General features: G+C 38.6%; 2 protein-coding genes across 5 annotated transcripts in view; both read right to left on the bottom strand.

The window, feature by feature from the left end:
- Window positions 1-743: 743 nt before the first annotated feature.
- Window positions 744-13065, bottom strand: LOC109033398 (hydroxyacylglutathione hydrolase, mitochondrial). Of its 3 annotated transcripts, none has more exons than XM_072304797.1 (10): window positions 12922-13065; window positions 12007-12094; window positions 10735-10879; window positions 10015-10146; window positions 9442-9533; window positions 8720-8841; window positions 6096-6316; window positions 4727-4830; window positions 3183-3327; window positions 744-1573 (listed from the first exon to the last, which is right to left on the bottom strand). In XM_072304797.1, exons 4-10 carry the CDS (start codon window positions 10082-10084, stop codon window positions 1437-1439), a joined length of 891 nt encoding a protein of 296 aa, XP_072160898.1. In that variant the 5' UTR covers window positions 10085-10146; window positions 10735-10879; window positions 12007-12094; window positions 12922-13065; the 3' UTR covers window positions 744-1436. The 3 variants fall into 3 exon arrangements, with proteins under 3 accessions (XP_072160898.1, XP_072160899.1, XP_018901539.2); XM_072304798.1 differs by lacking the exon at window positions 12922-13065 and adding an exon at window positions 12471-12803; XM_019045994.2 differs by lacking the exons at window positions 10015-10146; window positions 10735-10879; window positions 12007-12094; window positions 12922-13065 and adding an exon at window positions 10182-10322.
- Window positions 13066-17498: 4433 nt separating this feature from the next.
- LOC109033396 (alpha-1A adrenergic receptor) overlaps window positions 17499-26458 on the bottom strand; it is a 232187-nt gene continuing 223227 nt past the window's right edge. For both annotated transcript variants that reach the window (XM_072305495.1, XM_019045990.2), the window contains one exon: window positions 17499-22887. In XM_072305495.1, coding sequence (XP_072161596.1) covers window positions 22676-22887 — 212 coding nt within the window. In that variant the 3' untranslated portion in view covers window positions 17499-22675. The remainder of the gene's footprint in view (window positions 22888-26458) is intronic.

The raw sequence follows: 26458 nt of genomic DNA, 5'->3' as shown, positions 1-26458 counted from the left end.
AGTTCTACAGGTCCTCGTTTGAGCGGTAATTTCAAATGATCCAATACCATCCATATCATGATTCAGAGTGACCGGCAAGGTGTTTAGGTGTCCTTTTAGGACCGCCTTTCAGAAAATATTTGCTTTCTAGAGGTGAAACTTAAGCGATTTTCCATAAAATTAAATTAATGAAAAATTATTATAAAACTGAGGCTGGTGAGGGTAGATAGTTGTCAACATAAATACTGTCAAATAATGCCCCCCCCCCCCCCCCCCCGATTAGTTATGATAAATAGTAAGACTGATGAGTGTCAGCCACTATCTATGTTCCAAAGAAAACTCCTGCCTTTCAACTGGGAAATTGTGTGATTAAAATGTTACACCAAATGATACGTAAAATCACTCAAGATTGAGGAATCTGTCTGTAAGTAGATCATGAATCATTAAGAGCCCTGTAAGACTGGTTATTTTGCCAATTATTTTCCCATATGTATCTACATAAAATTTTATTTAAAAAGGGGGTTTGTATCTACATACATTTTATTTAAAAAGGGGGTTCATGCCGCCGAATTACAAAAAAATTAAAAGACCTTCGATCAGGACTTCACGGATTTTTGAGTGTCTTTAAGAATCTTTAATTTTTACGCTCTCTTTAAAGATTATACAAACACATTAATGACCAAATGAAAATTATCTTTCCATGATCCCAATGACAAGCAATACCTACGGCCGAAGGCTTGAGAGGTAAAATGAGATTGAGAAAATTATCATTTGATTTTTGTTTATTGATTCCTTTTTTGGTAACAAAAAATATAAAATATAAAGATCCACAACAAATAATAAATGCACAAATTAAAATGCACTCATGTGGGTGAGAAAGAATTTAACATTTTAAAAAACAATATCCTAAAACAGGGCCCACTTTACATGGCGAATTATGATATATGAGGTTATCTTTAGGCTATTTCCTTGATGATGAAATAGCCGAGGTTTGTGGGAAAAAATAATAGGTTCAACGGAGCGCTCAAGCCTTTCAAAGTTTAAATTGACCCATTATCAGGATATTTCATTATATTATACTAAAATTTAACTTTAGGTATACATTAAGATAAGTGCAGCTAGTGTGGCCCAAAATAATAAAGCACAAAAGCACGACTTATACATCTATAGAAAAAATTTCATATCAGAAATTTTACTTTCCCACACATCAGTCAGTTTTGAACAGGTTTAAAATAAACGAGGGTAGAGAGTCTTTACAACCAAACTGGTAGACAAATTTTTGCTTTTGTGATGCACCTCTGACAGCTGTAAAATTTTGAGGGAAAAATTCAGTACCTTATCGATGATGCAAGCAATTTGAGCCCTACATGTAGGTGATTTGCCCCTTGAGTAGACGCACTCCAACAGCATGGATTTTAAAAAAATATAAGCAGCAAAAAAATATGTTCACCATAATTCTATCCTTGGAAAGAATCTTTCTCCTTTCTCAGGCCTCCCAAAACTGTGATGGCCGCTTCCCTTTTACTGCTGTCAGTGCACTTCAAGATGCTCGAAACACCAACTCTCATGAATGGGTTTGTCCTCTTTTCATCTCCTATAAAACAACTACAGAATAAGTAAAAAATGGCAAAAGGAAATATATACCGCCACCTTCTGGTCATTGTGAACCATACAGGGGTACTGATACGGAAGAATTCTACAAAAAATTCCACTGATTATTCCCGTTCCGTCGAAATAAACTGGAATGACTGTTAGAAGTTCGCAGTTCACAAAATTTCATCTCATGAAAAGACAAAATTTGGCGAAGAACGCGCTTCTCACCACAAAAATTACTAAGATCAACTCCTTATCAAGATATTTCTTTTACAAAAGATACAAGTTTTTTATAAATACTGGTTTAAAAAATTTGAACTTTCAACTTACGAGTAAAACCTGAGTCTAAGGGAATCAAATTGTGTGGTGCGATGGTTTTAGCAGGTTTTTTTAATAAAGCAGTATTCCTCCCCCACCCTGTGTCATTAAAAGTGCAGAGAACAGGCAACAGCTGAGCCAAATTGCCAAGAATGAGATTGTTATATTTTCATACTGCAGAGACTGTTACGTAACATTCAGAGTGCAATTTAAGTTGAGCAAGCTGTTTACGCATCAAAACACATTGATGACCAGAATAAGAGTTACATACTTTCATTGATTTTTGTTGCACAGATTTGTGTTTTACGCGAAATTTCCTTGAGATTACATTCATCATAATCTCTAAATTTGTATCTTGTCTTTACGGCTCATTAAATTTTAAGTTGGATTCACTAGGAGACTTCGGTTTTTTTGACAGGTGAGAGGCTTAAATTCACAAACACAAAAAGCACTCATTTTTTCTCACTTGCAAACCAAATTCAGAAGCTTTCAATGTTTCCACTGATTTTTTCATATGAATTGGTCAAGTAAACAATTATTCTGCCATGCTATGAGAGAAAGGCGTGCTAGGATTCATATGTTTCCAAATTACTTTAAAAACCTACTTTTTAAGGGAAAGTAATGGATATTTTTCCAAAAATTCCAAGAACATCAGATTGAACTGCAACAAAAATTCCTCAAAAACCTTATGAAGGAAAATTCACGAGTTTGACAGAAAATTTGTTTAATGGGATGAAATTCAGCAACACCCATCATTATTTTCATAGGACCCTTTACCTTGGAAAGACAGTGTCGTGATGCTCTGTGTCCAAAAATCTCTGGAGTTCCAATACAATATAAGTGTACTAACATGTAAGCCGAGAGGCAGAACATTTAGCCTTCCCATTTTAAATCCTCTCAAAAGTTCAAAATGGCAACCTTCTCTATTCTTCATACACAAATTACTGCGATTTTTGAAAATCTGAACAATTTTTACAGCGGTTTTGCAAAACATACATTATTTTTACCGTGACTTAGCAGAAAATACATAATTTTTAATACTGATGTCCATCAGCCTTCTCCCTTTTACAGCTCATTTCAGAGGTCACCTCATTTTTGTGTGCGACCAATTCTAACTCATACGAAGCATGATAAGAGTACTTTTTGCATCCTTGCATTGTTAGTATTACGCACTCTTCCGGAAAAATATTTTCAATCTTTTGAGAGAAATGTCGCTTAATAATAGCAAATTTTAAAAACGAAGAAAAAAAACAAAAAATCATAAACATCTTAAAGGTTTGTTTGGTACTGACCAATTGTTGAAGGGACGGTTGGTTGATGATTTTTTCTTCTCTCCTCAGCCCATTCAAGCTTTTTCATGACATCTTGATTTAAAGGGTCTACTTTCTGAGCGAATTTCAAGTTGCTGATTGTGTACTCATGACCACAGAATACTTTCTGAAATCAGTAAAAACCTCAAGTAAAGTAAATGCAAAAAAGGACATAACACAGCATCAAAAACCTACTGATTATCCTGAATGATCTGATTGGTCGTAAATATGTTTTTTCTCATTTGCCATTACTTTCCAGGATTTACAGCACCTCTTTTTAATGTGTATTTTCTCTGGTATTTCTATTGGTTGCTTTTTGTCTCAACTATCTTTTTTTCTTAATTCTACTTAGGGAAAGAATATTCATCATGTGCTGGCTTGTTAACATGTTAACTGCCATAGTTTTTATGGTAACTTGCAGCAAGTTGAGAGGCGGAAAAAACTTGCAAGTATGACAGATGCTCTGAGGCAGCCGTAGCGTCGTCTCTCAGACGCAAATGTAACATGAGGTTTGGATATGCCATGATAGAGAGCTCTCTACACTCAGTGGAAATGATTCAAGAATGGCTTACTGGCATGACAGTTGTAGAGTTAACGGTGAAACTGCAAAAATGCAGATCTTGGTTGCAGTGTCCCAAAATCTCTGCTCCTATTTCACTTTTTAAGGGGAAACCAATCCAACATCATGGTTAAAAATCGGCACAGAATACTCTTTGAATAGAGAAAGAAAATCACCAAGGTTTTGAAAAAATGACTTTTAATTGTTTTTTATGTAGAAAATACAAATGATAGGAAGCCAGCAACACTGCAAATGGAGATGCGCATTTCTGCAGTTTAACTTTCGATAAATAAATACTTCTCTGAATGGGCCTGTTGCAAACTTTTGCTAGAGTAAATATAAGAGTTGCTACTCATAGTAAGTGTCTCAAAAATCATGATGAGCGCATCGGCAATGTCTGAAATTCACAATTTTCGTACGAAATTTGTGTTTTTTCAAGCTTCCCGCTTCAAAAATGATACCACAGCACAGGTGAACATTTTGTTGAAGGAGTCATTTCATCCAACCCTTGCTCACAAGAATTATACGCAATATTCAAAATAGCCGACGCCAATCCGCCAAAACACATGTGATGGGACAGTGATTCTAACCAACTGACACCAATAGGCGTGTTTACATTCCATTTTCCTCGTGTTGATAAAGGTCCGCTTTAATTGACCTTGTGCTCTCCTCAACTTGAGCACAGTAGCGTTGGCCATGTTAAGCAGGGATTGAATGGAACGACTCCTCTAGCGCAATGTTTACCTGTGCCGTAGTATCCTTTTTGAAGAGGGAAGCTTTAAAAAATCGCAAATTTCTTACGCAGATTGTGAAGTTAGGAGTGCATTTCAGAGTTTGCCAATGCGCTCATTGTGATTTTTGAGACATGCTCTGGAAGGAACAACTCTTATTTTTGCTCTAGCAAAACTTTGCAACAGGCCTATTGGTCTCTCATTGATCTGAGATAGAAATGGATGAAAATACTCACAGTGTCATCGGGCAGGGAGGCAAGAACCTCACACAAGGCTGCATACATTTGTTCTGCTGTTCCTTCAAACAATCTGCCACATCCGCCGACAAAAAGAGTGTCACCTGAGATGATAAAAAATTGTTAGCAAAAAGACTTATCATGGGTCACAAATTTTTAAAAGACGGTCATTACTTATAACTTAGTATTCCGGTCAAGAGGCCATGACTCAATTCTGGATCCGGCAAAATGTTTTTAAACGATTTATGATAGGATAAGAATGTTGGAGCAACTTTATCCTGTGGATTTTTGATTTTGAAAAGAATTATGCATCAGCGTCTAGTAAGCATGTAAATTTTTACAATTTGACTTCTCATTTTTTTTACAGATTTTACCTTATTTTGACCAAATTTAACAGAGATTCACCAAACTGTATTGAGTCTGAACTGAGAGGAAGAGGCTCCAAGTTATATTCGTTCATAAAACTCGATGTGGACAAAGTTTGACAGCTATTTTTATATTTAAAATATTTCTCCTTAACTTGAAAAAGTACAACTTGTTGACTTCAAAACTACCCCCAACTTATTTTTTTTCTTTCGTTCAAAATGCGAATCGTTCCCTCCCTATAAAACTCGGTTCATTTGAGAAAGAACAATGTCTCCTTGTCAATTTCTTCACTTTGCCTACTTTTAAAATAGGGGCCAAAAATCCAGTGAGGATTAAATATTAGCACCATAATAAAGATGTACATGCTGTTTGCCTGTCCTCAGTATCAATTTTCACTGTTTTACCTAAACTAATCTTTGTTTTCAAATCAAGATTCAGTTGTACACACAAAAATGATTTCGCTCTTTTCAGCATGATTTTTTCCTCAGAATAAAATGAAAACTTGAATGAAACGCAGAGGGCGCCCAATGAAAGGTTGGAGGGAAGGGATTGAAGTGGAAATGTTAAGGTTCTCAATCCCCCAAGATTTGTGGTTTGAAAGAGAGCAGTGGAGGTTAGGAGTAGTAGAGCGCGAGGGAGTGCTGTAAAGCGACTTATATGTATGTATAAAATGAAAACTTCAGTGGCTCAGCCAGGGGGCCCCCTTCAGATTGGGGGGTCCAAAAAGTCTCCAAACTGAAAAAAAATTTTCCCGTGATTGGTGGGAATTTTTTAATGTTGAGTCCCTCCTTCAAGAAATTGTTGTCAAAACCCTCTCCTCCCCATAAAAAATTTCTGGCTACACTACTGTGAGACTTGCAGTCAGACTGTTGCTGACTGTAAGACTTTTTTACATTATGAATGGTAATATGTATGCTGTTCTCGACTTTCTAGAGATGCCACAGTTGAGAATAAAGATACTCATTTCATGGAATAATTTATATTCTAAGGCAAGGATCTTTACCAGAAAAGAGAGCAGATGGTTTCGAATCTGACGAAACAAGGTAACACATGTGTCCAGAGGTATGACATGGTGTGAACATACATTTCACTTTCAATGTTCCGATTTCAAAGACGTCTCCATCTTTGATTATTTTGTTGACACACTTGATTCTCGGATCACCGCCATACACAGTGAGCTTGTCTAGCACTTGCGTCAATTTTTCATTTCCGCCATCATGGTCCCTGCACAGGCATGATAAGAGTCAATAAGAGAAAACTTTTGACAGTGTCCAAAAATTGGACTAAAACTTACAAGCCCAAGCTGGAGAAGAAACAAGTCTAAAGAGTTTTTGATGTTTACACCCTTTGGAGAGGAAAAAACAGTTCCATTGAAAACATAATTTGATTCAAACAACTGACTGTCATTTTCTATTTATTGTATTTACCTATGTTTGATGTGCAGGTTGATTTTGCAATTGCATTGAGGCAAATTAAAACAAAAGCTGTGACAAATGTGTGTTCCCCAGAATCCAATATCCTAAATTAATTCATGCCATTGAGGGTTAACCAGTTAAAAGCCCAGAACAAAAAAAATTGGCCTCCGGCCAATTTATGCGCGGCGCTTCGCGCCGCGTACCGGCGCTACGCGCCGGCATTTGGGGGGCTTCGCCCCCCCATCCGCTTAGCGGATTGGTGCGGGGACCGCACGGGACTTTCTCGCTCGAGCCGGCGCTTCGCGCCGGCATAGACACTTTTACTGGAATATTTAGAAAAATACTGCCAATTTTACAAAATCATAAAGTTTGATTGGAATTTTGATCACAGGATAATAGTTATGAAATTTTTATTCAAACCACTGAACTTTATTGTAAATGTCTTCGCGATATGTGATGAATTCATATATTCGGACTCGACTTGTTGATTTTATGAGGCATCTTCAATTAAATATGTAATTGATTAACAAAGTCTCCTGTCAAAGATGGCGATCCGTAAAAATCTTAGCTTTTCTACGATTCATTAGGATCCATTAGATTCATTGACATCATACTTCAGATACGATTTTATATTATAATCTCTCCTTAAGCACGGTCGAAAGCCATCAAATATCTACTTGAATGGGTAGAATGACTATTCGATGTTCAAATAGTCTTAAAACTAAACGGTTTTCGCATAGCATCTCCCAAATTTTAAATTTGGCGGGCGAATCTACCTGCTGGAAGGTTCACCACACGCCCGCCAGGAGCGCCATCTCCTTACCGCGTATCCCTGTAATTCAAAGCGAAAACAATAGAGAGCGCTGAGAGCGCCATCTCCTGTGCTGCTGTCGACAAAAGTCAACAATTTATAACCTCCTTTATTAAGTAACAAGCATTAAATCAGTCATATTTGTGCCGTATTATTATATTATATTATATTTGTGCTTAGTACCTCGTAAAAAGAAACCGCGAAAGATGGAATCTGCCGGGATTCTAAATTCATTAACAACAAACATATTAGTATTTAATAAAGATGTAAGTGTCAGTTGTTGCGTCAGCTTGATGACTCATAGTAACTATATAAGTATTGTAAGTACCTACCTAATTAGTTGTCTAATTTTGCTTGGTGTATACCTAAGGAGTAATTTTGGAAATAGTATATGATGCATTATATAATGCATTTGAATTCCTAGGTTTCACCTGACTCAAAGCGTTTGCTGCTATTATCTAGAAGCGTTCCGACTCATTTATCAGAGAATTGAGCGTTTCCTATCGGCCCCTCTGCAATTATGAGATTAGTCCAAGAATCCTTTAGGAACTTAAATTAATGACTCAGATGGTGCTTTTGAGCCAACTTTCAAAGAATTAAAGGCATTTTTTCAAAATCTACAGTCCATGAGCTCTCCGTGTGACCGAAGTGCTCTCCTCGCTATATGACGCGTAACCCTTCAATTTTTAGTTTAGTCCAAAGACCTCATAGGAACTTACATTATTGAACCAGGTGGTGCTCTTATGCCAACTTTCGAAGAAATGAAAGGCATTTTTTTTCAAATTTACAGTCTTTGAAAATGAGTTGTTTGTGTGATGTCGCGGAGCAAAGTGCCCTACTTTTGGGCCTCGTAATCCCTTGAATTTTGAGTTTAGTCCAAAGATCTTTTAGGAACTAAAATTAATGACCCAGGTGATGTGCTTGATGCCCACTTTTAAAGAATTAAAGGCATTTTTCAAAATTTACGGTCCCTCAAAATGAGCTTTCCGTGTGATTTTGCTGAAAATGGACCTTTAACCCAATTTGACCCTAGCCCCCCCAAATTTTAGCGTACCCCAAAATCGTTGGACGTGCATAAGGAGACCATAAATATGGTGTTCTGTGAGGATTTTGAATGAAATCGAACAGATAGATTCTGAGATATCGCTGTAGACAGATTTGGGGGACGTCGGACGGACGGACACACATTTTTTCAAGTATGGTTATTTTGACTCCTGGGACCTTAAAACGTCTAGAAATGATGAAATTTCAACTTTTTTTTTTTTTTTTTCTTGGAGGATGACAATACTTCCTCTCTACCCTAGGGGAGCGAGAAAGTAAAAATTGCAACGTATCTGAGTGAACACTATAATTTTATTAAAATTACCCATCAAAATCGGCAAGAAAAAGGAAAATACAAACCAATGATGATGAGTTGTTAGAATTGATTGCAAAGAGAGACCTCGCTTATTGACCTCTTCTAGCACCAAGTCAGGAGAGACAGGATCAATGACAGCTGCAGATTTAGTATTGTCATCTGATATCTGAGAAAGAAAAAAAAATGTAACAGAGGTTCATGAAGTAAAACTTATGATTTTTTTAAATCATTTCATGGAAAAAGCAGAAAGTAATCTCTGGATGGTGGTCGCAAGATATTGGAAGTATGTCGCAAGTATATACAGTAGAGATATTTTGTGTAACTGTAGAAATGCGTATCTAAGTTTCCGGTCTTGCAGACTTTCTGCCATACTTTATTTTCTACATCGCAAACTACTACATACATTTCATTTCTTGAAAACTTTGGTGACTCTTTCTTTCTTGTCAGAAATAGCTTATGAAAATTTGGACCCATGATGTTGGTTCCGCATCCTTTCAAAAAAATAAAATAGGACCGGAGATTTTGAAACGACGCAACTGAGATGTGCATTATTGCAGTTTAGCAGTCAATATGGTATCTGTTCTTTTTCTAGTACTTAGGTAAGATTTAGTATTGTTATTACAGGTGAGCCTATTATCAAAACTCTCAATGTGGACGGATACAGACTGCTTGATGACCTCGAATTAAGTCCTTTACCTGAAAAAGCAACGAAAAATTATGACTTTAAGGCTGTCATAAAAAGAAAGAGCATACAGATATTACTCACCAGGTACATGTAGTTGTCTTCCAGGGCTGGAAGTACTACCACCTGCATCTTTGTTAGGGAAACATTTTCTATGATACTGTGGAAGGAATGTGCTGTAAACAGATTACACTATTTAAGTATCACTTGGAGCAAAAGTTTGATTCACATCTTTGGAAGTTGAGTCACTAATATATAACCGCAACTTTTGGTTTGTAGCATTGCTGACTTCTTATCATACTTCATTTTCTACATTGCAAAGTACTAAACTCTATTTCCTGAAAGTTTTGATAATTTCTTTTATCTATGATAAGAATAGTCTGTGAGAAAATTAAGCCATCAGTTTTGTGATGATTTGGAGACATGGCAACGAGACACACATTTATGTAGTTTCATCATTGAATGGGTATTTTAAAAGGCAGAATTTGACTTTGATCTCAACATATATTGCACAGGTTTTGAAAGGCAAAGAAAAGAAAACAGATGTGGAAAACCTTAGGAGTTTTACAAATTCATAAATCTAAATCCTGCAGTGTATGTGTTAACACAAGCAACCCTGAAAATTAAGGAAATTCAACTACTTAAAAATTAGCATACATGAACCATAGATTTTAATTCCTTTCCGAACCACTCCTGGAGCAAATAAAGATCTCATGACAGCATGCATTTTCTGGATGTTCACGACTCGGAATCTGCAGAACTCTCTTCACAATATGCTCAACACGGATCCTGAAAAAAACCATTCAGTATGCATAAAAATTTACCCATTTTCTTTCAAGGAGATAGATGAGTCAATAAAGAAATTCCAAGCTAATCCGTGATGACTGAGCAGATGTAGTTAAGCTGCAAGAAAGAACTTTCTGAAAGTGCTGTGCAGTGAGTCTTGCTTCCTGCAGAATTTACCACTGGAAAACTTTGATCTTGCTCCAATATGAGTATGTAAAAGACAGCTTGCAGTGTAAACTCTTGACAATGATAAGGATCAAAGCTGTCTCTTCAGGCAAATGAATGTTTTTTTTTTTTTTTTTGTTTTTTTTTTACTTTTGATTTTGTGGTGATGTTACATAAGAAACTGGGAAAAGTATGAAACTATCAAAATGCTTTGCAAATTTGAGACACAGCTGCACGCAATAAAAATTTTTACTTAACTTTGCTAAATTTTCAATATTTTTAAATTTAGTTTATTTTAAATTTTAGAATTGATAATTTAATGGTGATTCTTTCCCTTTCATGAAAAATTCTACAGAGTTTTAGTCCTTGTAAGTATCAATACCTGAATGATTAAATGATGAGTGTGTAAGAAAAAGTATTTTTTACCTAAATCTAGAGGTAAAGATGCCAGGTGAATTTGATAAAACTTGAACTTGTCTGAAGAAAGAATGATGTTCAGCACTACATTTGTATTCAGATGTTCACAGGTGGCTCTGGTAGGAGTCTCAAATCTATCGGTGTTATCTTGATTCTAGGAGAAAAAAAACCAAAATTACGAACTTTCCATCAATTGTGTGACAAATATGTTGGCATTTTACTTTTACTCGATTTAACAAATGACATATGAAGTGGAGTTAAGGAAAGCAGTTTACCCCCTAAAATTAAAAGTTCTACAGCAAACCTCATACAAAAAAGGCATGAGCTGACACTTGAATCGGTGGTAAATAGTCATTCCATTGTTTCAGGTCTAACAGGCGCAAAACTTAAAAATTGAGGTTTTCACAACTGAATGAAGAGTCCCTGAAAATTAAGTATTAGGACAGAAAGAACTTTGCATGTCTGTAGGTAGTTGCTATTATTGTAATTTATGCTTTTTATATAATTTTAAGTCCATTCTAGACAGAATGCATTTTTTCTTCTATTTCAGACACTAGGTAGAAAAGAGAGAAACTCTGCAAATGATAAGTTCATACATGCCTAAACAAAAATATATTTTACACCCTGAAGTATGAGCTTCAACCTTCATTTTGATTGTCAAAATACGAAACCGTGTACCTCCATTGCGGTGTTTCAAAATTCCACTCATGTTTTATTTTTTCGAGGAAAAACAAGCCAACTGTACAACTTGAAATTGGACATATTTATGCTAAAAGGAACTATGTGCATAGGGTTTGCTTGAGACATAGTTCCTTTTAGCATAAATACATCCAATTCATACAGAGTATACTGCTACCAAAGAGGAGAAATCAAGGAGGTTTTCAAGCAATAACGTTGTCTGATTTTCCAAAGAGAAAATAAAGTATGACAGGTCTGCAATGTTGCAAACGCAGATATGATTTTGCACTTTGCCCATCAATCTGATTCACAGGCTCTCCTGTTACAACATTCCATTGGTGATTTCAAAACTCAGAGTAAGTACAACGTAGACCTTGCAAACTACTGTATATATGTAATATAAAGCCGCTCCTACAACGCACTCTGGCATTCTGCAACACCCAACCGCCACCTGTGCCTAGTCTCCCAGAGCTTATACGGCAACTGACGCCGCAACATTTCTTTGTCAGCGCCCTGCCGCCATCCCTTTACGGGACGTCCCCGTCGCCTCTTCCGAGGTGACGAACTAGTGTTTTATTTTAGAATAATGCAGAAACTACTTGCCAGTAGTAATTTTCGTCTTCGTTCTTGTTCCTGAGCACGATGTCGCCTGTTGGAGTAAGTCCTTCAAAATGCTCAAATTGTCATCACCCTGAATAAAGCAGAGAAAAAAAGAAAAATATTAAAGGTGTTATACTTTCAACCACATTAATAGAGTATTTCTCAAATCCCAGTGCTGGTGAATTTTGACTGATGTGGCCGAATATCTGAACTTCTTATTGGGAAGCAAAATCCTGTAGCTCTCGCATACTTGCGATTGTTTCATTCGTTATCAACTGGTCTCTGCACATTGGGTGAAGTCAAAAGTAAAACAACAGTGAAGATTCCCGTAGGCTTCAGGCTTCAACGATTTCTGTTGGCAAACTTTCAGTTGAGTTCAAGTCAGCGATGCATTTTAGCTTGATCTCGAGATCAGAATTAGATCAGAATGAGGAGCTTCAAACTCGTAAAAATATTTGAATAATTACCTCATGTAAAGCGCTGGATTTCTGGGTTGCTCTTCATTTTATATTCTTTGGATTTGTGTTACTGTCACTGAAAAATTAGAAGGCCTACCTGAGAGCAAAACTATTTAAGAACTAGTTAGTTCAGGGTTAAAAACTTCCAACATCATACTCTAACCTCAAAAGTTCAGCGACACATGATTTGAGTACAATGGATTTACTTGACGATAAACTGCTTATGCCCCTTAAATCCGCTGTGGTACAGTAACGGGGGGAACAACTAGAATCCGAGACCGATTGTGAGGTAATTTGGTATGTCTTTGATCTTTGATCTGAACTTTACACTTGATTGACACAATCTGTTCTTTAGTAGTTTGCAAAAGATCGTGATGAAGATATGACCATTTTAACGTCCTTACTAGACATAGAACTTGGTGTAATACAAAATTTATAATCAATTCGTAAAGATACTCACGTCGCAAAAGTTGAATAAGGGGAGAAATTCACAACGAGGATTCACCGCTGGTTTTGTTTGCCAACCCAAACCATGTGCGCTGCGCGTGTCGCCATTTTGGACTGCGATTTATGAATGAAGCATTCGGAACAGAACAGACCAATGAGAGACCAAGGATTCCTCATCGTACTCATCGTAGTACTATGCGTAGTATTTTGTAGTAAGCGTTGCCAGATCGAATGAGCAAATGACTGTAAAAGCTTTCTACGCCGTGAAACATAATAATATACCCGAGATTTCGATAGGTTTGTTGCAATTTTTATTCTTACGCGCTCTGTTGGCGCGAAAACCAAATTAACCTTGCCCAAATCCATTCTGTACGATACTGGGGAGTGTTTTCTCAGTGTTTTCCATCAAAATCTGGGGATTCGTTTGGCTTTCTCTTCTTGACGTTGATCGCTTAGCTGAATATTTAGCCACTGTGAACCAATGTTCTTTTCCTCGCCAACGTTGACACTCGGATTAGAAAACCTACCTAGGCAAAAAATTACCCCCCCCCCCCCCCCCCCCCCCCCCGGTTGGCAAGATATCATGAAAAATAAAATCTTTGAAATTTCACGTGAAATATTTCATGAATTTTCATGAAATATATGAAAGATATTGAAAAATACCAGTTCCTTTTCATGTTTCGCAAAATGTAAAAATTGTGACTTTCTTCTATTTTTGAGTGTTTGAGTGCGGGTTGCATACTCTAGCCCCTGAAAAATACGAAATATTTCACAGCCTCGTGAAATTTCATGAAATATTTCACTGAAATTTCCAGTCTTTCATTCCTTTCTTACGTTCCATGCCACCTTGCGTCCCCCCCCCCCCCCCCCTCCTTTTTTGCCGGGAAGCTGCACTTCGAAAGAACCTAAAAATCGTCTGTGGAGAAATCACGCACGCAATATAGTAAAACCAAATGCGTTCTTCACGACAAAAATCATCTTTTTTGTAGGTAATTCCACGAAAAAAACTGACAAGTACGTCCACAATTAATTTCGCTCATAGCAAGCTATGAGCGAATTGTCAGTTGACTTGTCAAGTAAATTCAAACAAAATCGTCAGAATTGGCACCAACACTCTACACTCTCTTGGAAAAATTAGATGGTATTTCCGATGCAGACGATATCAAACTTGAAAATTTGCTCGTGCATGAGGTAGGCGGGGTTTCTTTTCTGCGTAGATTTGAAATTTTGAACACGTTAAGTTTCCACGTCGACCCATTCGTATCCTTTTCCTCCTCCCATATCCTTTTCTTGAATAACATAATACGACAAACATTGTCTTAAAAATAAAGTATCTTGAGTTTTTATTTGAAGAAGCAAGGAAAGTGGGAGCTAACTTACCAAGAAGGGATGGAGGTCGACCTCGTACATTTCTATAACCATTCGCAGAGGCGGATCCAGCAATTTGGCAACACCGGAATTCCTCCATTTAAACCTATGCTAAACAATCGATTCTTTTCGGAGCACCTGGCTCCTCCAAGAATCGATACATATCCATAGGTTTAAATGGAGAAACGGAAATGTTGACAATTGGCTGGATCCGCCAATGACCATTTGACATTATACAGAGAATTGAGTCCTACCTTGCACGGTACTGGTCTCTGATATAGTCAAACACATATCAATGGTGAAACTGCAGAGATGGCTATCTCAGTTTTCAGCGTTGCAGACCTCCTGCCATGCCTTATTTTTTGCATGGAGAACTATACTTAATGAACATTTTTTTTTTAAAAATTGAAGTTATTTTTCTTCTCTTTATATCTGAAGAATATTCTGTGAAAACTTATAATCATATTTTCAATATCAATATCATATTTTATAATATAAAATCATGAGTAGCTAATAACGCATAACGCCTGAGAATCAGGGAACGTTGGCCCCTATTTTAATTTAACCGTTCTGATTAGAGTACCTTTATAGGGTGAGTGTAGACAACTCGATTTATGTAGCTCTTAAGGCCCAAAAGGGCGACAAGGTGAAAAACGAAAATCACTAGAGAAGTGCCGCTACCAACCTATGCATTGGAAAGATTAATCAATAGAGCCGACAGCGCATCGTAAACAAGCGTCTTTAAGGATTAAGACTTTGAAACTGAGAAAATTTATGCGTGATCAAAGTTTTATACGTGCTTTTATAATTTTTGATCAGCTAGTGTACCTACTCTCGAAGTCAAAGCCGGATTTACCTTCTTATTGCCGCAAATGGGCCGCCTGTATTTTGCCGCCCCTTCTCATTCGTTTTGAAACATCGATACAAACCATCAAGTGAACGTGCCGGAGGAGGAGGGGTACATAAGACGTGTTTACTCGTGTTGGGCTATTTTCTGTGAAAGCCCTGTCAACACTAGCAAAATTCCACGGACTTTTGCGCGAAAATTAAGTTCCGTAAACCTATCTCTGTGTGAACGAGGCTTTTCATTTATAAGAAAAGAACGAAAAAATTATGAAAGATTACACATGAATGTGGTTCAATGATTTCAATTTCCGCCACCGCGCCAACCGCACTGTGTTTGGCGCAATGCGTGAAGTATCCATACAGTCTTGTAGGCGCTGTGCATTTTACGCCGACCGCTGCTGACCGTACTGTTTTTGACGCAATGCGCGAAGTATTCATGGAGTCTTGTAGGCGCTAATATGTGTTTCATGCCGACGGCTTCTCCTTTCCATCTCATGTCCTCGTCATCATTTCTCTCTGCGCCGCGCCGCTCCAAGGCCCGCTCCTTGTTGGGTTTCTCTCTCAACTAGACAAATCAATGGCGTTGTCTGTTGTATCGCCGAAAGACGAACAGATTAGAAATTACTTTACCTTAACTCTTAGGAATAAGAGATTTGCTCGCCTTTTCTCGTTTGTAATTCAAGTCTAAAAACGTCACTCCGATCGAATATTATTTGTTTTTCAAAAGAAAGAAATCGACGGTGTAAGTCCGGGACCACGTATCTCGTCCGCGGTGTTTAAAAATCTCAGCTTCTATTTTATTTTTTTCAAAAAAGAACAAATCGCATTAATCCTTGAAGTTTTAGTAGGATTTCCTTCGCACGAAGAAGAAAAATCACAGCAGTTTTTGAGGATATCTGTTGAGTAGTTTTTCATTGAAAAAATGATGAAGTATGACAGAAAGTCTGCAACGTCACAGACGGAGATGCTTGGTTGCGGAATTACATCGTCCAAATGGAAAATTTTCTGGGCTATAACAGCTTTCTCGTTTCGAGTTTTTAAGGACGAATATTTGATCGAATTTTTCTTGTTCAGGGTGCAGTAAGGCTATGTGGCATCATAGCCTTACTCAATAGGGTGTGTGCCCGACCTGGCAACGGGGCACCCACAGACAGACTGGCCACCAGCCTTACCACAAGGGAACACTGATAATGAACATAACATAAATGCTGCTAATCAGGTTGCTCCAATTCAAACTTTCAATCTGGCTCCTCCGATTAAAAATCCAACTGAAAATTCCCTTAACTCTGTCTCATCAGATGACTCTAGTGAAATCACTGTAATTGAACCTAATGTGCCAAAAGAAAAAGTCACAAATGAGGAGACAGAAAGTACAGATGAAGAAGATTTTTTGGGATTTGAGACAGAACCAAGCACTTCAACACCTAAGGAGGTCATAAATATTAATAAGAATAGCCCATTCAATCAAAAATTAAGACATGGTGGACGAGGTATTCCCAAAAAACTCGGAAATGACTTTGTAAGGAAGTGAAATAATTAGAGTGCTACCTGATGTACTAATATGAAAAAAAACTGTGTATCAAAGCAAGTTACTACTCATTTCTTCCTGTGTATTTGCCTCGTGAACAATGTTCAATCTATTTAATTGTGATATTGATTTTAATTAATGTATAAAATGAAACTAGTCAAATGAAATACCAATTTAAAAGTACCTATGACTGGGGTTCCCACCCCTAACCTTTGTATTGTAATTATCTCAAGTAAATTAGTGGTAACATAAGTTACTCAATACGCCCAATAGCGACATTAAGTGTATCTAAGCCAATGGCTACATTAATAATTCATTACGCCCAATGGCGACATTAGTAGTTTCTCAGCCCAATGGCTACATTAATAATTCATTACGCCCAATGGCGACATTAATAATTCATTACGCCCAATGGCGACATTATTAGTTTCTCAGCCCAATGGCTACATAAATAATTCATTACGCCCAATGGCGACATTATCAGTTTCTAAGCCCAATGGCTACATAAATAATTCATTACGCCCAATGGCGACATTATTATTTTCTCAGCCCAATGGCTACATTAAACATCTTTGAGTGATCATCAGCGTCTCATTTATTTCGGCTACCGACTCACATCACAGGGTATTAGAGTAAAATAATATACAAGAAAGAGGGGGGCAGAGGCGGATCTAGCTATTTGGCAACACCAGATTACCTCCATTTAAATCCATGTTAAATAATCGATTCTTGTCGGAACACCTGGCCCCTCCAAGAATCGATACATTTCCACAGGTTGAAATGGAGAAAACCAATGATGCCAATTTGCTTGATATCCGCCGATGGATGGGGGAAAGGAAACGCAATCCTATGAATAAAAATAAATTTTATTTACAACAGTAAGTACATAAAACATTCAAGGGATACATCATCTTACACAAGTAATTTGTACATAATATGTTACAAAATAAATGCCGACATTGTTTAAAAAGTATAATAAAATCCGCCCAAACGCCAAGTTCCTGCGTTCAATATCATCGCCCCTCGAGGTATTCATGGCGCGATTGACGTTTCATACAGCCTTAGTGCCGTGCTAAGGAAGAACGCCGTATGAGCCTTCAGGCGTTGCCACATTTCCTCTAATACAAAATAGATGTACTCCGAAAATTGTGGATATTATTCTTCAAATTTTCCAGACAATATTGTTGGCAATTTAATATAAAATATCTGAAAATTTCGAGGGAAAATATGCATTATTTTCCTCAAAAATACATATTTTAGACGGGGAAACTTGGCAACTGTTGAATGTTCATACGGCGTTCTTCCTTAGAATGGCAGCATAGTATACACCATGCTTTTTTCCACATAAGTTTCACCGAGAAATTGACTTGTGCACCATTGATTGTCCAGGCCAACGTGGAAGAAACCATGGTGTGCGCCAAGGTGGTGCATCTCCAAGAATTTTTTGAAGGGCGACATCTCAAAACTGCTACTAACACCTTTTAGTTTTATAGAATGTTCTAAGAAAGGCCTAGAGGATCCCCTGTTGTGGGTTTTTTAGTGCTTCCTTCACCTCTTCTTGATAAGATGCCTTTTTAGTGCCTTCACAGTAGGTCCCCAGTTCCGTCCATGTTGCATCATAGATGCTGCAACACGGAAAAGAATATACTCGCAAAAGACGAGGGAAGTTGCATGAAATAACTTTTCTAAAATGACCAAACAACGCCAGCAAAATTGTGGTACAAAGTAAAATGGAACTAGTTGACAACAGTTTGCTTGAAGCTATCCGATGTAAAATGATAATCATTTACATTTTGAATGAACCCCGATCATTTGATATGCTCAAACAAAACTGACTGCTTCACAATAATGTACAGAAAACAATGCGTCGATACGAATATCTGGTTAACTCCCTTTTAGATCAGGTACGTAGTCAAAATGGCTTTTGAGCTGTCTTAGAACTTAAATTAAATAAGCAGTGATGGAATTCTCGAAAGAGTCGGAGTTCTTAATGGAAATATCTAATTCTCCTGTTCTGGCAGTTTGCGAGAAATATGAAGTTGCCTCTAGTTTTGTCTAAAATCAACTTCGTAGCTGAAAAAAAGCTCCCAAAGTTGAGGCCGTAATTCAAAATCACCGCGATTCTATATACTGCCGTGCTAAGGAAGAACGCCGTATGAACATTCGAGGGTTGCCAGATTTTCTCCGATAAAACTTTTATTTTGACGGAGATTTATGAATATCTTTTCTTGAAATTCTCAGGAACTTTAAGTGAAATTGCGAACAAAATTGTCTGAAAAATTGGAAGAAAAATAATCACAAGTTTTCTCAAAAATTCGTTTTTTATCAGAAGAAATTTGGCAACGTCTGAAGGTTCATACGGCGTTTTTACTTAGCATGGCAGTTGTAATCGAGTCTACCTGCACGCATCAAGTCGAACATTTCAATCGATAGTAAAACTACCAGACCGCGTACACTTCTCGGAAAACAGAGCGCAAAGTGTCCACGTTCCTTATTTATGACGGTGGAGAGGTAATAATTCTTGAGAACAGCAAAAGTTTTTTTGGAAATAACGTCAATTTTTGGGAAGTAGGAGAGAAAAATCGAAGTGCACTTTTGCAATTAAGTTCAAAAACTTTACCCGAGTTACGCGAAATTTGTAATAAGCCGGTTTTAGGCCCATGTAATCGAATCAAGACTGAATTCGTCCTTTTTTGAGCATTAGAGCTCTACTGACACGATTGCATTTTTCTCGAAAAATTTCGAGTAGGCATTAACAGTCAAATTAAATATCCCCGACTCTAACAGGTACTCCATCCCTACCTTATAAATTCTGATGAAGCCAGGTGAAAGGGCCCATAAGGCTCGCACAAATAAAAATGAGAGCTGCTGTTGTTAGCGCTGAGAGTGGTTAATCCTGCTTCATTCGGTGCGTCCAAAACAATTCCCGATATTAACCGTCATAAGGCAATTTCAAGATTAAGGGCGAAAAATGGGGAATTCGAGTAAACGCTGTCAAAATTTGCCATTGTATTATTGGCGGCCGTCGCACAGTGGATCGAGCCAATAGGAGAGGTCGGACAAAATTTGGAAACTTTAAACGCTTATAACTCCATTTATACAAAACTTTGAGATTTTAAAAGTGGCTCCATTGGTTTCCTCGTGAAATTTAATTCCATATGCATCTCTTAGAATATGAAATTTGACGAATTAAACATCAAATTTTCCAGTTTTAGTAAAAAATTTCATGTTCGACCTCTCTAATTGACTCGATCCACCGGCGCACAGTGGATCGAGTCAATGGGAGAGGTCGGACACAGATTGGAAACTTTAAACGCTTATAACTCCGTAGATACATAAGTTTGATGTTCAAAAAGTGGTTTCATTGGCTTTTTCGTAAAATTTTCTTACAGAACCACCCCTTAAAATTTACAATGTGACGAAATTAACATCAAAATTTGCGGTTTTAGTCAAAAATATCATGTCCGACCTCTCTAATTGACTCGATCCACCTGCGTCAAGACAATGGACCACTAGACAAGGTACGAATTTTAGCATTCTGATACATGTTTCTTAACCAAAATTTCACGTAAAACACGATGCTTACAACGAAAATTACCGCAATCAACTCCTTACGAAGATATTCAATGATTCTTGATGCGTGAATTCAAACCACCCGCTCATGAAAACTCAATGCTCTGCGTGATTCACATCGCGCGCCAAACGTTTATCATGACAGTCTCTGCGATATAAAAATCTGGCAACCTCAATCTTGACCCTTTGGCTCAGCTTTAGCAAATTGCTTATAGTTTGAACAACACAGGGTGGGAAATGAACATTGCTCGATTGAGAAGCTTACTGAAACCGTTGTAGTGCGCGATTTGACTCACGTAGAGCTTTGAGTTTCTTGTAAGCGGGCAGTTCAAATTCCTCGTAACCAATGTGAAATAAAAACGTTAATATCTTCGTTATAAGTTGATTTCAGTAATTTTCGTCGTAAGAATCGTGTTTTACGTGAAATTCTGGTCAGGTAACATGTATTAGAATGCTTAAATTCGTACCTTGTCTAGTGGTCCATTCAGTTCTAAGGCTTATACCATGGATTATTAGGCAAATTATTGTTTGAAATTTAAACACTATATATTCTTGAGAATATTAAAAAGCGTTCAGCATCGAATACTAAAAACCAATATTCATGACCCTAAATTGTTTTTTCCCCGTTCTACTGAACGACGAGAGTGTTCACCATAGGGGTCCTTTTGCCTGGGCCCATCGCTACATATTTTGAAATTAATCATATAGAGTTAAAAAATCATTCAACACCGCCACCACCACCAGTGGCGCTTTGCGATATATCGATTCACCTGCCATTTAAACCTACAGAAAATCATCGATAAACAGGGTGTTCGCAACGAGCACCTCAATGATCGATTCCTTACGACAGTTTCAAATGGGAAAAAATCGATAATCATCGATTCAAGCCCCGCCACTGACCACCACCACCACTTTTTCCTCCCACCCAATATACGATGCAAAGCTCGGACGAATTTTTGGTTGAGCCTGAGGATGTAGCATCCTCAAGAGCTTGGTCTCTGTCACTGCAGATGGCTCAAAATATGTCCGTGTTGCCTACCTAACTCTCTCACCAAAAAAACCCGTAAGAGCTGTCTTGATTTTATCATATGTATATCCATGGTCTCAATGTGCCTGTTGTAAACTTCAGCTAGAGCAAAAGGAAGAGCCAATGTATTTACACACGGAGGAAAAAACTTCGTGCGTGGGACCCGAAGTTGAGGTCTTATGGATCTCTGAAGTTTTCGGATCACGGATCCGAAAACTTGAGGTCCAGCTGCCGCAGTTCGGGTTAGACATCTGAAGTACTTCGGTACATACCGAAGGGTTCGGGTCACACATCTGAATAACTCGAGTGCATACAAAGTACCTCAGGTGTCTGACCCAAACTTCAGCAGCTGGACTTCAAGTTTTCGGGTGCGTAATCCGAAAACTTCAAAAATCCATATGGCCTCAACTTCGGGCCTCACGCACGAAGTTTTTATCGCCGTGTAAAATGGCGCAAAAATCACGATGAGTGCATCGAGAAAGCCTGAAATACACTCCTAACTTCACAGTCTGCGTAAGAAATATGATTTTTTTAAGCTCCCCGCTTCAGAAACGATGCTGGGACCCATGTGAACATTTCGCGAGAGGAGTCGTTCCATCCAACCCATGCGCACTAGGATGCTAATATTCGACATGGCCGGCGCCAACTCGCTAAGACACACGTGACGAGACGGGATTTCATCAATGGAGATTTTGCATGTGTGAGGAATTTGCGATTTGACTACTGATTTGTATGTGAAAGTTCGCGAGAAATACGATGGAGCCACTGATTTTCTCTGAAATCGACTCCCAAGCTCAAAAAAAGCTCTCAAATTGAGGCCAAAATGGAGGGGATATCCCACGCTATCCTGAGGGTCCACCTCTACATCAAGACGAACTCTCCATGCAAAGATAGGGAGCAAATACATTGACAGGGTTGCCGTGATTTCAGTTTATGAGTCCCCAAATAAGGTGGCAGCCCTGTCAATGTATTTGCTCCCTATCTTTGCACGGAGAGTTTGTCTTGATGTAGACGTGGACTCTCAGGATAGCGCGGGATATCCCCTCCATTTTGGCCTCAACCTGAGAGCTTTTTTTGGGCTTGGGAGTTGATTTCAGAGAAAACCAGTGGCATCATCGTGTTTCTCGCAAACTTTTACATAAGAGTCAACAGTCGAATCGCAAATTCCTCACACATTCAACATCTCCATTTTAGATGCAAGAGGCATGTTCTCCGTGAAATTCTGGTTAGAAACATGTATCAGAATGGTTAAATTCGCGCCTTGTCTAGTGGTCCATTGGCTCATTGAGAGTTGCTCTTAATTGAAGGAGCATGCCCAAGGTTCATTCACCGGGGGGTGGGTAGGGGCTCTTGGTCGAAGGCCCAGCTTGGCCGGTGGCTCCTGAGCGGGTGGAGGGTGAGGGTGGTGGTGGGTGGGGCGGTGGACTAGCTGGAGTAGGTGAGGGTTGGCGGGGCCTTGTGGTCGCGGGCGCAGGGGCAGGGGCGGCAGCGGCAGCGGAGGATGTCGAGGAAGGCGCGGCGGAGCTCCCGGGAGGAGCAGGCGTAGATGAATGGGTTCAGGCAGCTGTTCAAGTAGCCCAGCCAGAACGTGAAGCTGAACAGCGTTCCCGAGATCTCGCAGCTTGGACACGCCGCGTCTGCAACACCAAGAAACATGCGTTCGCGTTAGAATCATCCAGGACCAAACACATAAAGACGGAGTGCTCGTATCTAAAAGCACGGGGAAAAAGTGAAGCCTGGTTTGGCGCTGGGTGCTTGTGTGAGTGTGTAAATGAGCGCGGGAATCCATGGCGGCAAACGGAAATTTGATTTGAACTTGTCCTCTTGATTTTTCCACATTTCTTCTTCGAAACGTATTTTAAATGCCTAAAACGAATATATTAAGAAAGTTAGGACTGCGTCCTACTATAATACATTTACTTTTGCTCGGTAACAGGCAGTAATATCAGATAAAGTTAGTTTTTCTTCTGCTCATGGTGGTTCTGCCGGTTCAAACAGGCCGTTACAGTCGTAGATGACAGTTACTCCCAAATGAAATTAATCGGTCGACGACGGACCAAAACTAACCTAAAGTTATACAAATATGAGTGTGTAAGTGAATTTGGGCAAAAATCAACCTAAAATACTTTGTTTCCGCAATTTTATTTAGTTCCCGCCCTACATTTGAATTTCAAACTTGTCCCGATTTCGCCGCCAATCCTACAGCCAATAGTAGAGGTGATTGAAAAGAAGCTTCATTTTTTGCTTTTAGCGCTCCGTCTTTATGTCTTTGTCCAGGACTCACCTCAGACTAGAGTGCAGAGACAAGACGTCGTCTCCCGCACGAAGGAACGTCACTCCAATCCAAGGTTGCCAAATTGACTCCAACGATTAATTTATTTCACACAAATGTAAGTGTGCAATTTTTATCCAAATTTTTCTGATTTTCGCATGAAATCGGAAGAAAAATCAATGAAATTTTCAGTTAGAAATGCCGAAGATTTTCCTGGTTAAAATGCAATTTACGAAGGGAAATTTGGCAACATTGAAATTTAGTTACGTTTCTTCGTGAGGAAAACGACGAAGAGACCCTCTACTGGCCCCCTAGCGACAGGTGGAAGATTTTACTTTCAGGGATTCAACAGTTCCTTATGGACAATTATTAGGGAGCATCAGTCATCACCCTGATTTCGAGTGTTGACCTCCCTACATGGTCGATGATGAGCTTCGGGTGACGTCATGAGCCAAACAAGTTTCACAAACTTCGGCCTTTTTCGACTTGTTTGCAAAACGAAACTGCCAACACGTTGTTAAACATCAAGCATGTAGGTAAGTCAACAGTAGAATACTGAAGTCCCAAAAGTAAAAGCTTCCACAATAGCCGAGATACGAGTGGAGGGTCTCTTGTCTCTCCTAGAGTGCCTGAGTATTACACACGGAGAAAAAAACTTCGTGCGTGGGACCCGAAGTTTAGGTCATATGGATCTCTGAAGTTTTTGGATTGAGCATCCGAACACTTAAGGTCTAGCTGTCGAGGTTCGGATCACACATCTGAAACTTCAGTTCTTACGTCTGAAGTACTTCGGTTTTCACATCCGAAGAACTTCGGTTCTCACATCCAAAAAAACTTCGGTTCTCACATCTGAAGTACTTCAGATGTAAGAACTGAAGTTTCAGATGTGTGATCCGAATCTCGACAGCTAGACCTTAAGTGTTCAGATGCTCAATCTGAAAACTTCAGAGATCCATATGACCTAAACTTCGGGTCCCACGCACGAGGTTTTTTTCCGTGTACAGGGTGATAAATGCGTAAAAAGTCGCTCCTACAACGCGCTAAGGCGTTATGTGACACCCACAATCACGTGTCTATCTTCCCAGAGATTATCTGCAGTGACGTATTTACGGGGGGGGGGGGGGGGGACCGCCCCCCAGAGCCCCAAAAGAAGACAGAGAAAAATGGATTGCATTTTGCAAAAAGGAACAAGGAGCATTTTAATGTTGCTAGGATTGTGCAACTAACAATCTTCGCAAAAAATTAACGAAATCATGAAAAAAATTAAATGTACAAAGGTTATTTTCGTCTTGAAGTTATAGTTTATTGGGAGGAAAGATAAAATTTGTTTAGAAGATCATTTTACATTTGCAAGGTAAAAGAAGTTGCACAATCTTAGCAACATTGGAATGCTCTTGGTTCCTTTTTGCAAAATGCAATCCAAATAAGAGAAATCAAGGGAAAAGTAGAAAAATCGGGCAATAATCATTTCATTTTAAGAAAGAATCGACAGAATTTACTTTGGCACCAGAATAATTTGATCAACATTTTTGAATGTAAAGAGTTGGAGAGTCTACCTATTTCATTTTTTCTTCAGGAAATTAGTGGATTTTTTCCATCTCATACTTAAAACAAAACATTCCATTTGGTCTTGTGTAAACGGTTTTCCACTTTTTTAAGGTCTTTTCGGGGGAAATTAGTGGAGAGCTTCTGATCATTTTTCATGACTGAAATTTTTAAAAAGTGGAGTTTTACGCGGTTGAAATCCTGAAAATTTTCCGGGGGAGGCCTTCCGGACCCCCACTGCTCCTGGAGGGTATTCCATACCCCCCAGAACCTTATCCTGCATGCGCCACTGGTTATCTGGCAACTGATAACGCAACATCTCTTCGTCAACGCCCTGCCGCAATCCCTTCATGGGATGTCCCCGTCGCCTTTTCTCAGGTGGTGCCCAATCCAAAACTTGTTTGGGCAACCCATTCTCCGACATTCTTTGCGCATGTCCCTACCGCACTAACTGCCTGGACATGACGTCGTGCACGACGTGATGAAGGTCAAAATTAGACTACATCCATCTATACAAGGTGATCCAGGCTTAAACAGCCAGACTTTAGTGGCGTGTTATAAGGGTCAAAATTATACATCCATCCATACAGGGTGATCCAAGGTTAAACAGTCAGACTGCAGGAGCGCGTTCTATAGGTCAATATAAGACGTATTCATTCGTAAATTTTTCTTCAGAAGTACTTTTTAAGGGGGCTACACTCCTTTCCCTAAGTTCTGGGAAAGAAACCGTTTTTTCTGCTTTTTGGGCAATGGTAAAGCACCGAATCTCATCAAAATTGGTATGCACCCGAAATTTGATACGCTTAATTCGTTAAAGGCATTACTACTAATGGAATTTTAGTTAAAAAAAGGGTTTGAGAGGGTGGAGGTAGGGGGTCTCAGACTTATAGAGGACGATAAGTTGGTTTTCTGACATAGAAATGTGGTGTTTTGCGGTTCCCCGAAAACCCACTTTTAACTGAGGTTTCGATTTTTTTAAAGTCATTAATGAGTTGAGCGTATATCAAATTATGAACGCAAACTACTTTTCATGAGATTTGGTGTATTACAGTGTTCGGTGTATAACAATTTTATTTGCTGAAACATAAGTTTGTTTTCAATCTTTAATTTTATTCACATCGATTTCTTCCCCGTGCGTTGAGGGTTTGAATTTCCTAACACAAATGTGATCATCTGCTATTCGTGCTCGTAAAGCGAAGTTTTTTCGTATAAATTCCATATAAAAAGTCAGCTGACTTCCCATTAAACGCTCCTGGGAACCAAATGAACGACAACGGTGAAAATTGAATGGAAAAACAGAAAAAAATAAATGTATAAAAATATATTATCTGATAAAGTCACAGGCTGGGGAACTGTGATTAGTCAATAAGTGAGATATATCAAGATAAATA

The sequence above is a fragment of the Bemisia tabaci genome, chromosome 10, assembly GCF_918797505.1.
Source record: "Bemisia tabaci chromosome 10, PGI_BMITA_v3".
Taxonomy (NCBI): Eukaryota; Metazoa; Arthropoda; class Insecta; order Hemiptera; family Aleyrodidae; genus Bemisia; species Bemisia tabaci.
The sequence above is the reverse complement of the archived record's forward strand: the minus strand, read 5'-3'. Positions and strand labels throughout refer to the sequence as shown.

Excerpts from the sequence above, each read along its gene's own strand:
- LOC109033398 (XM_072304797.1), bottom strand. The coding sequence starts at position 10,084 with ATGCATGCTGTCATGAGATCTTTATTTGCTCCAGGAGTGGTTCGGAAA. Across the intron at positions 3,328-4,726 it reads CCTCCCTGCCCGATGACACT|AAAGTATTCTGTGGTCATGA; the intron begins GTGAGTATTTTC and ends TACTGATTTCAG. Across the intron at positions 1,574-3,182 it reads AACCGTCCCTTCAACAATTG|GAGATGAAAAGAGGACAAAC; the intron begins GTCAGTACCAAA and ends GTTGTTTTATAG.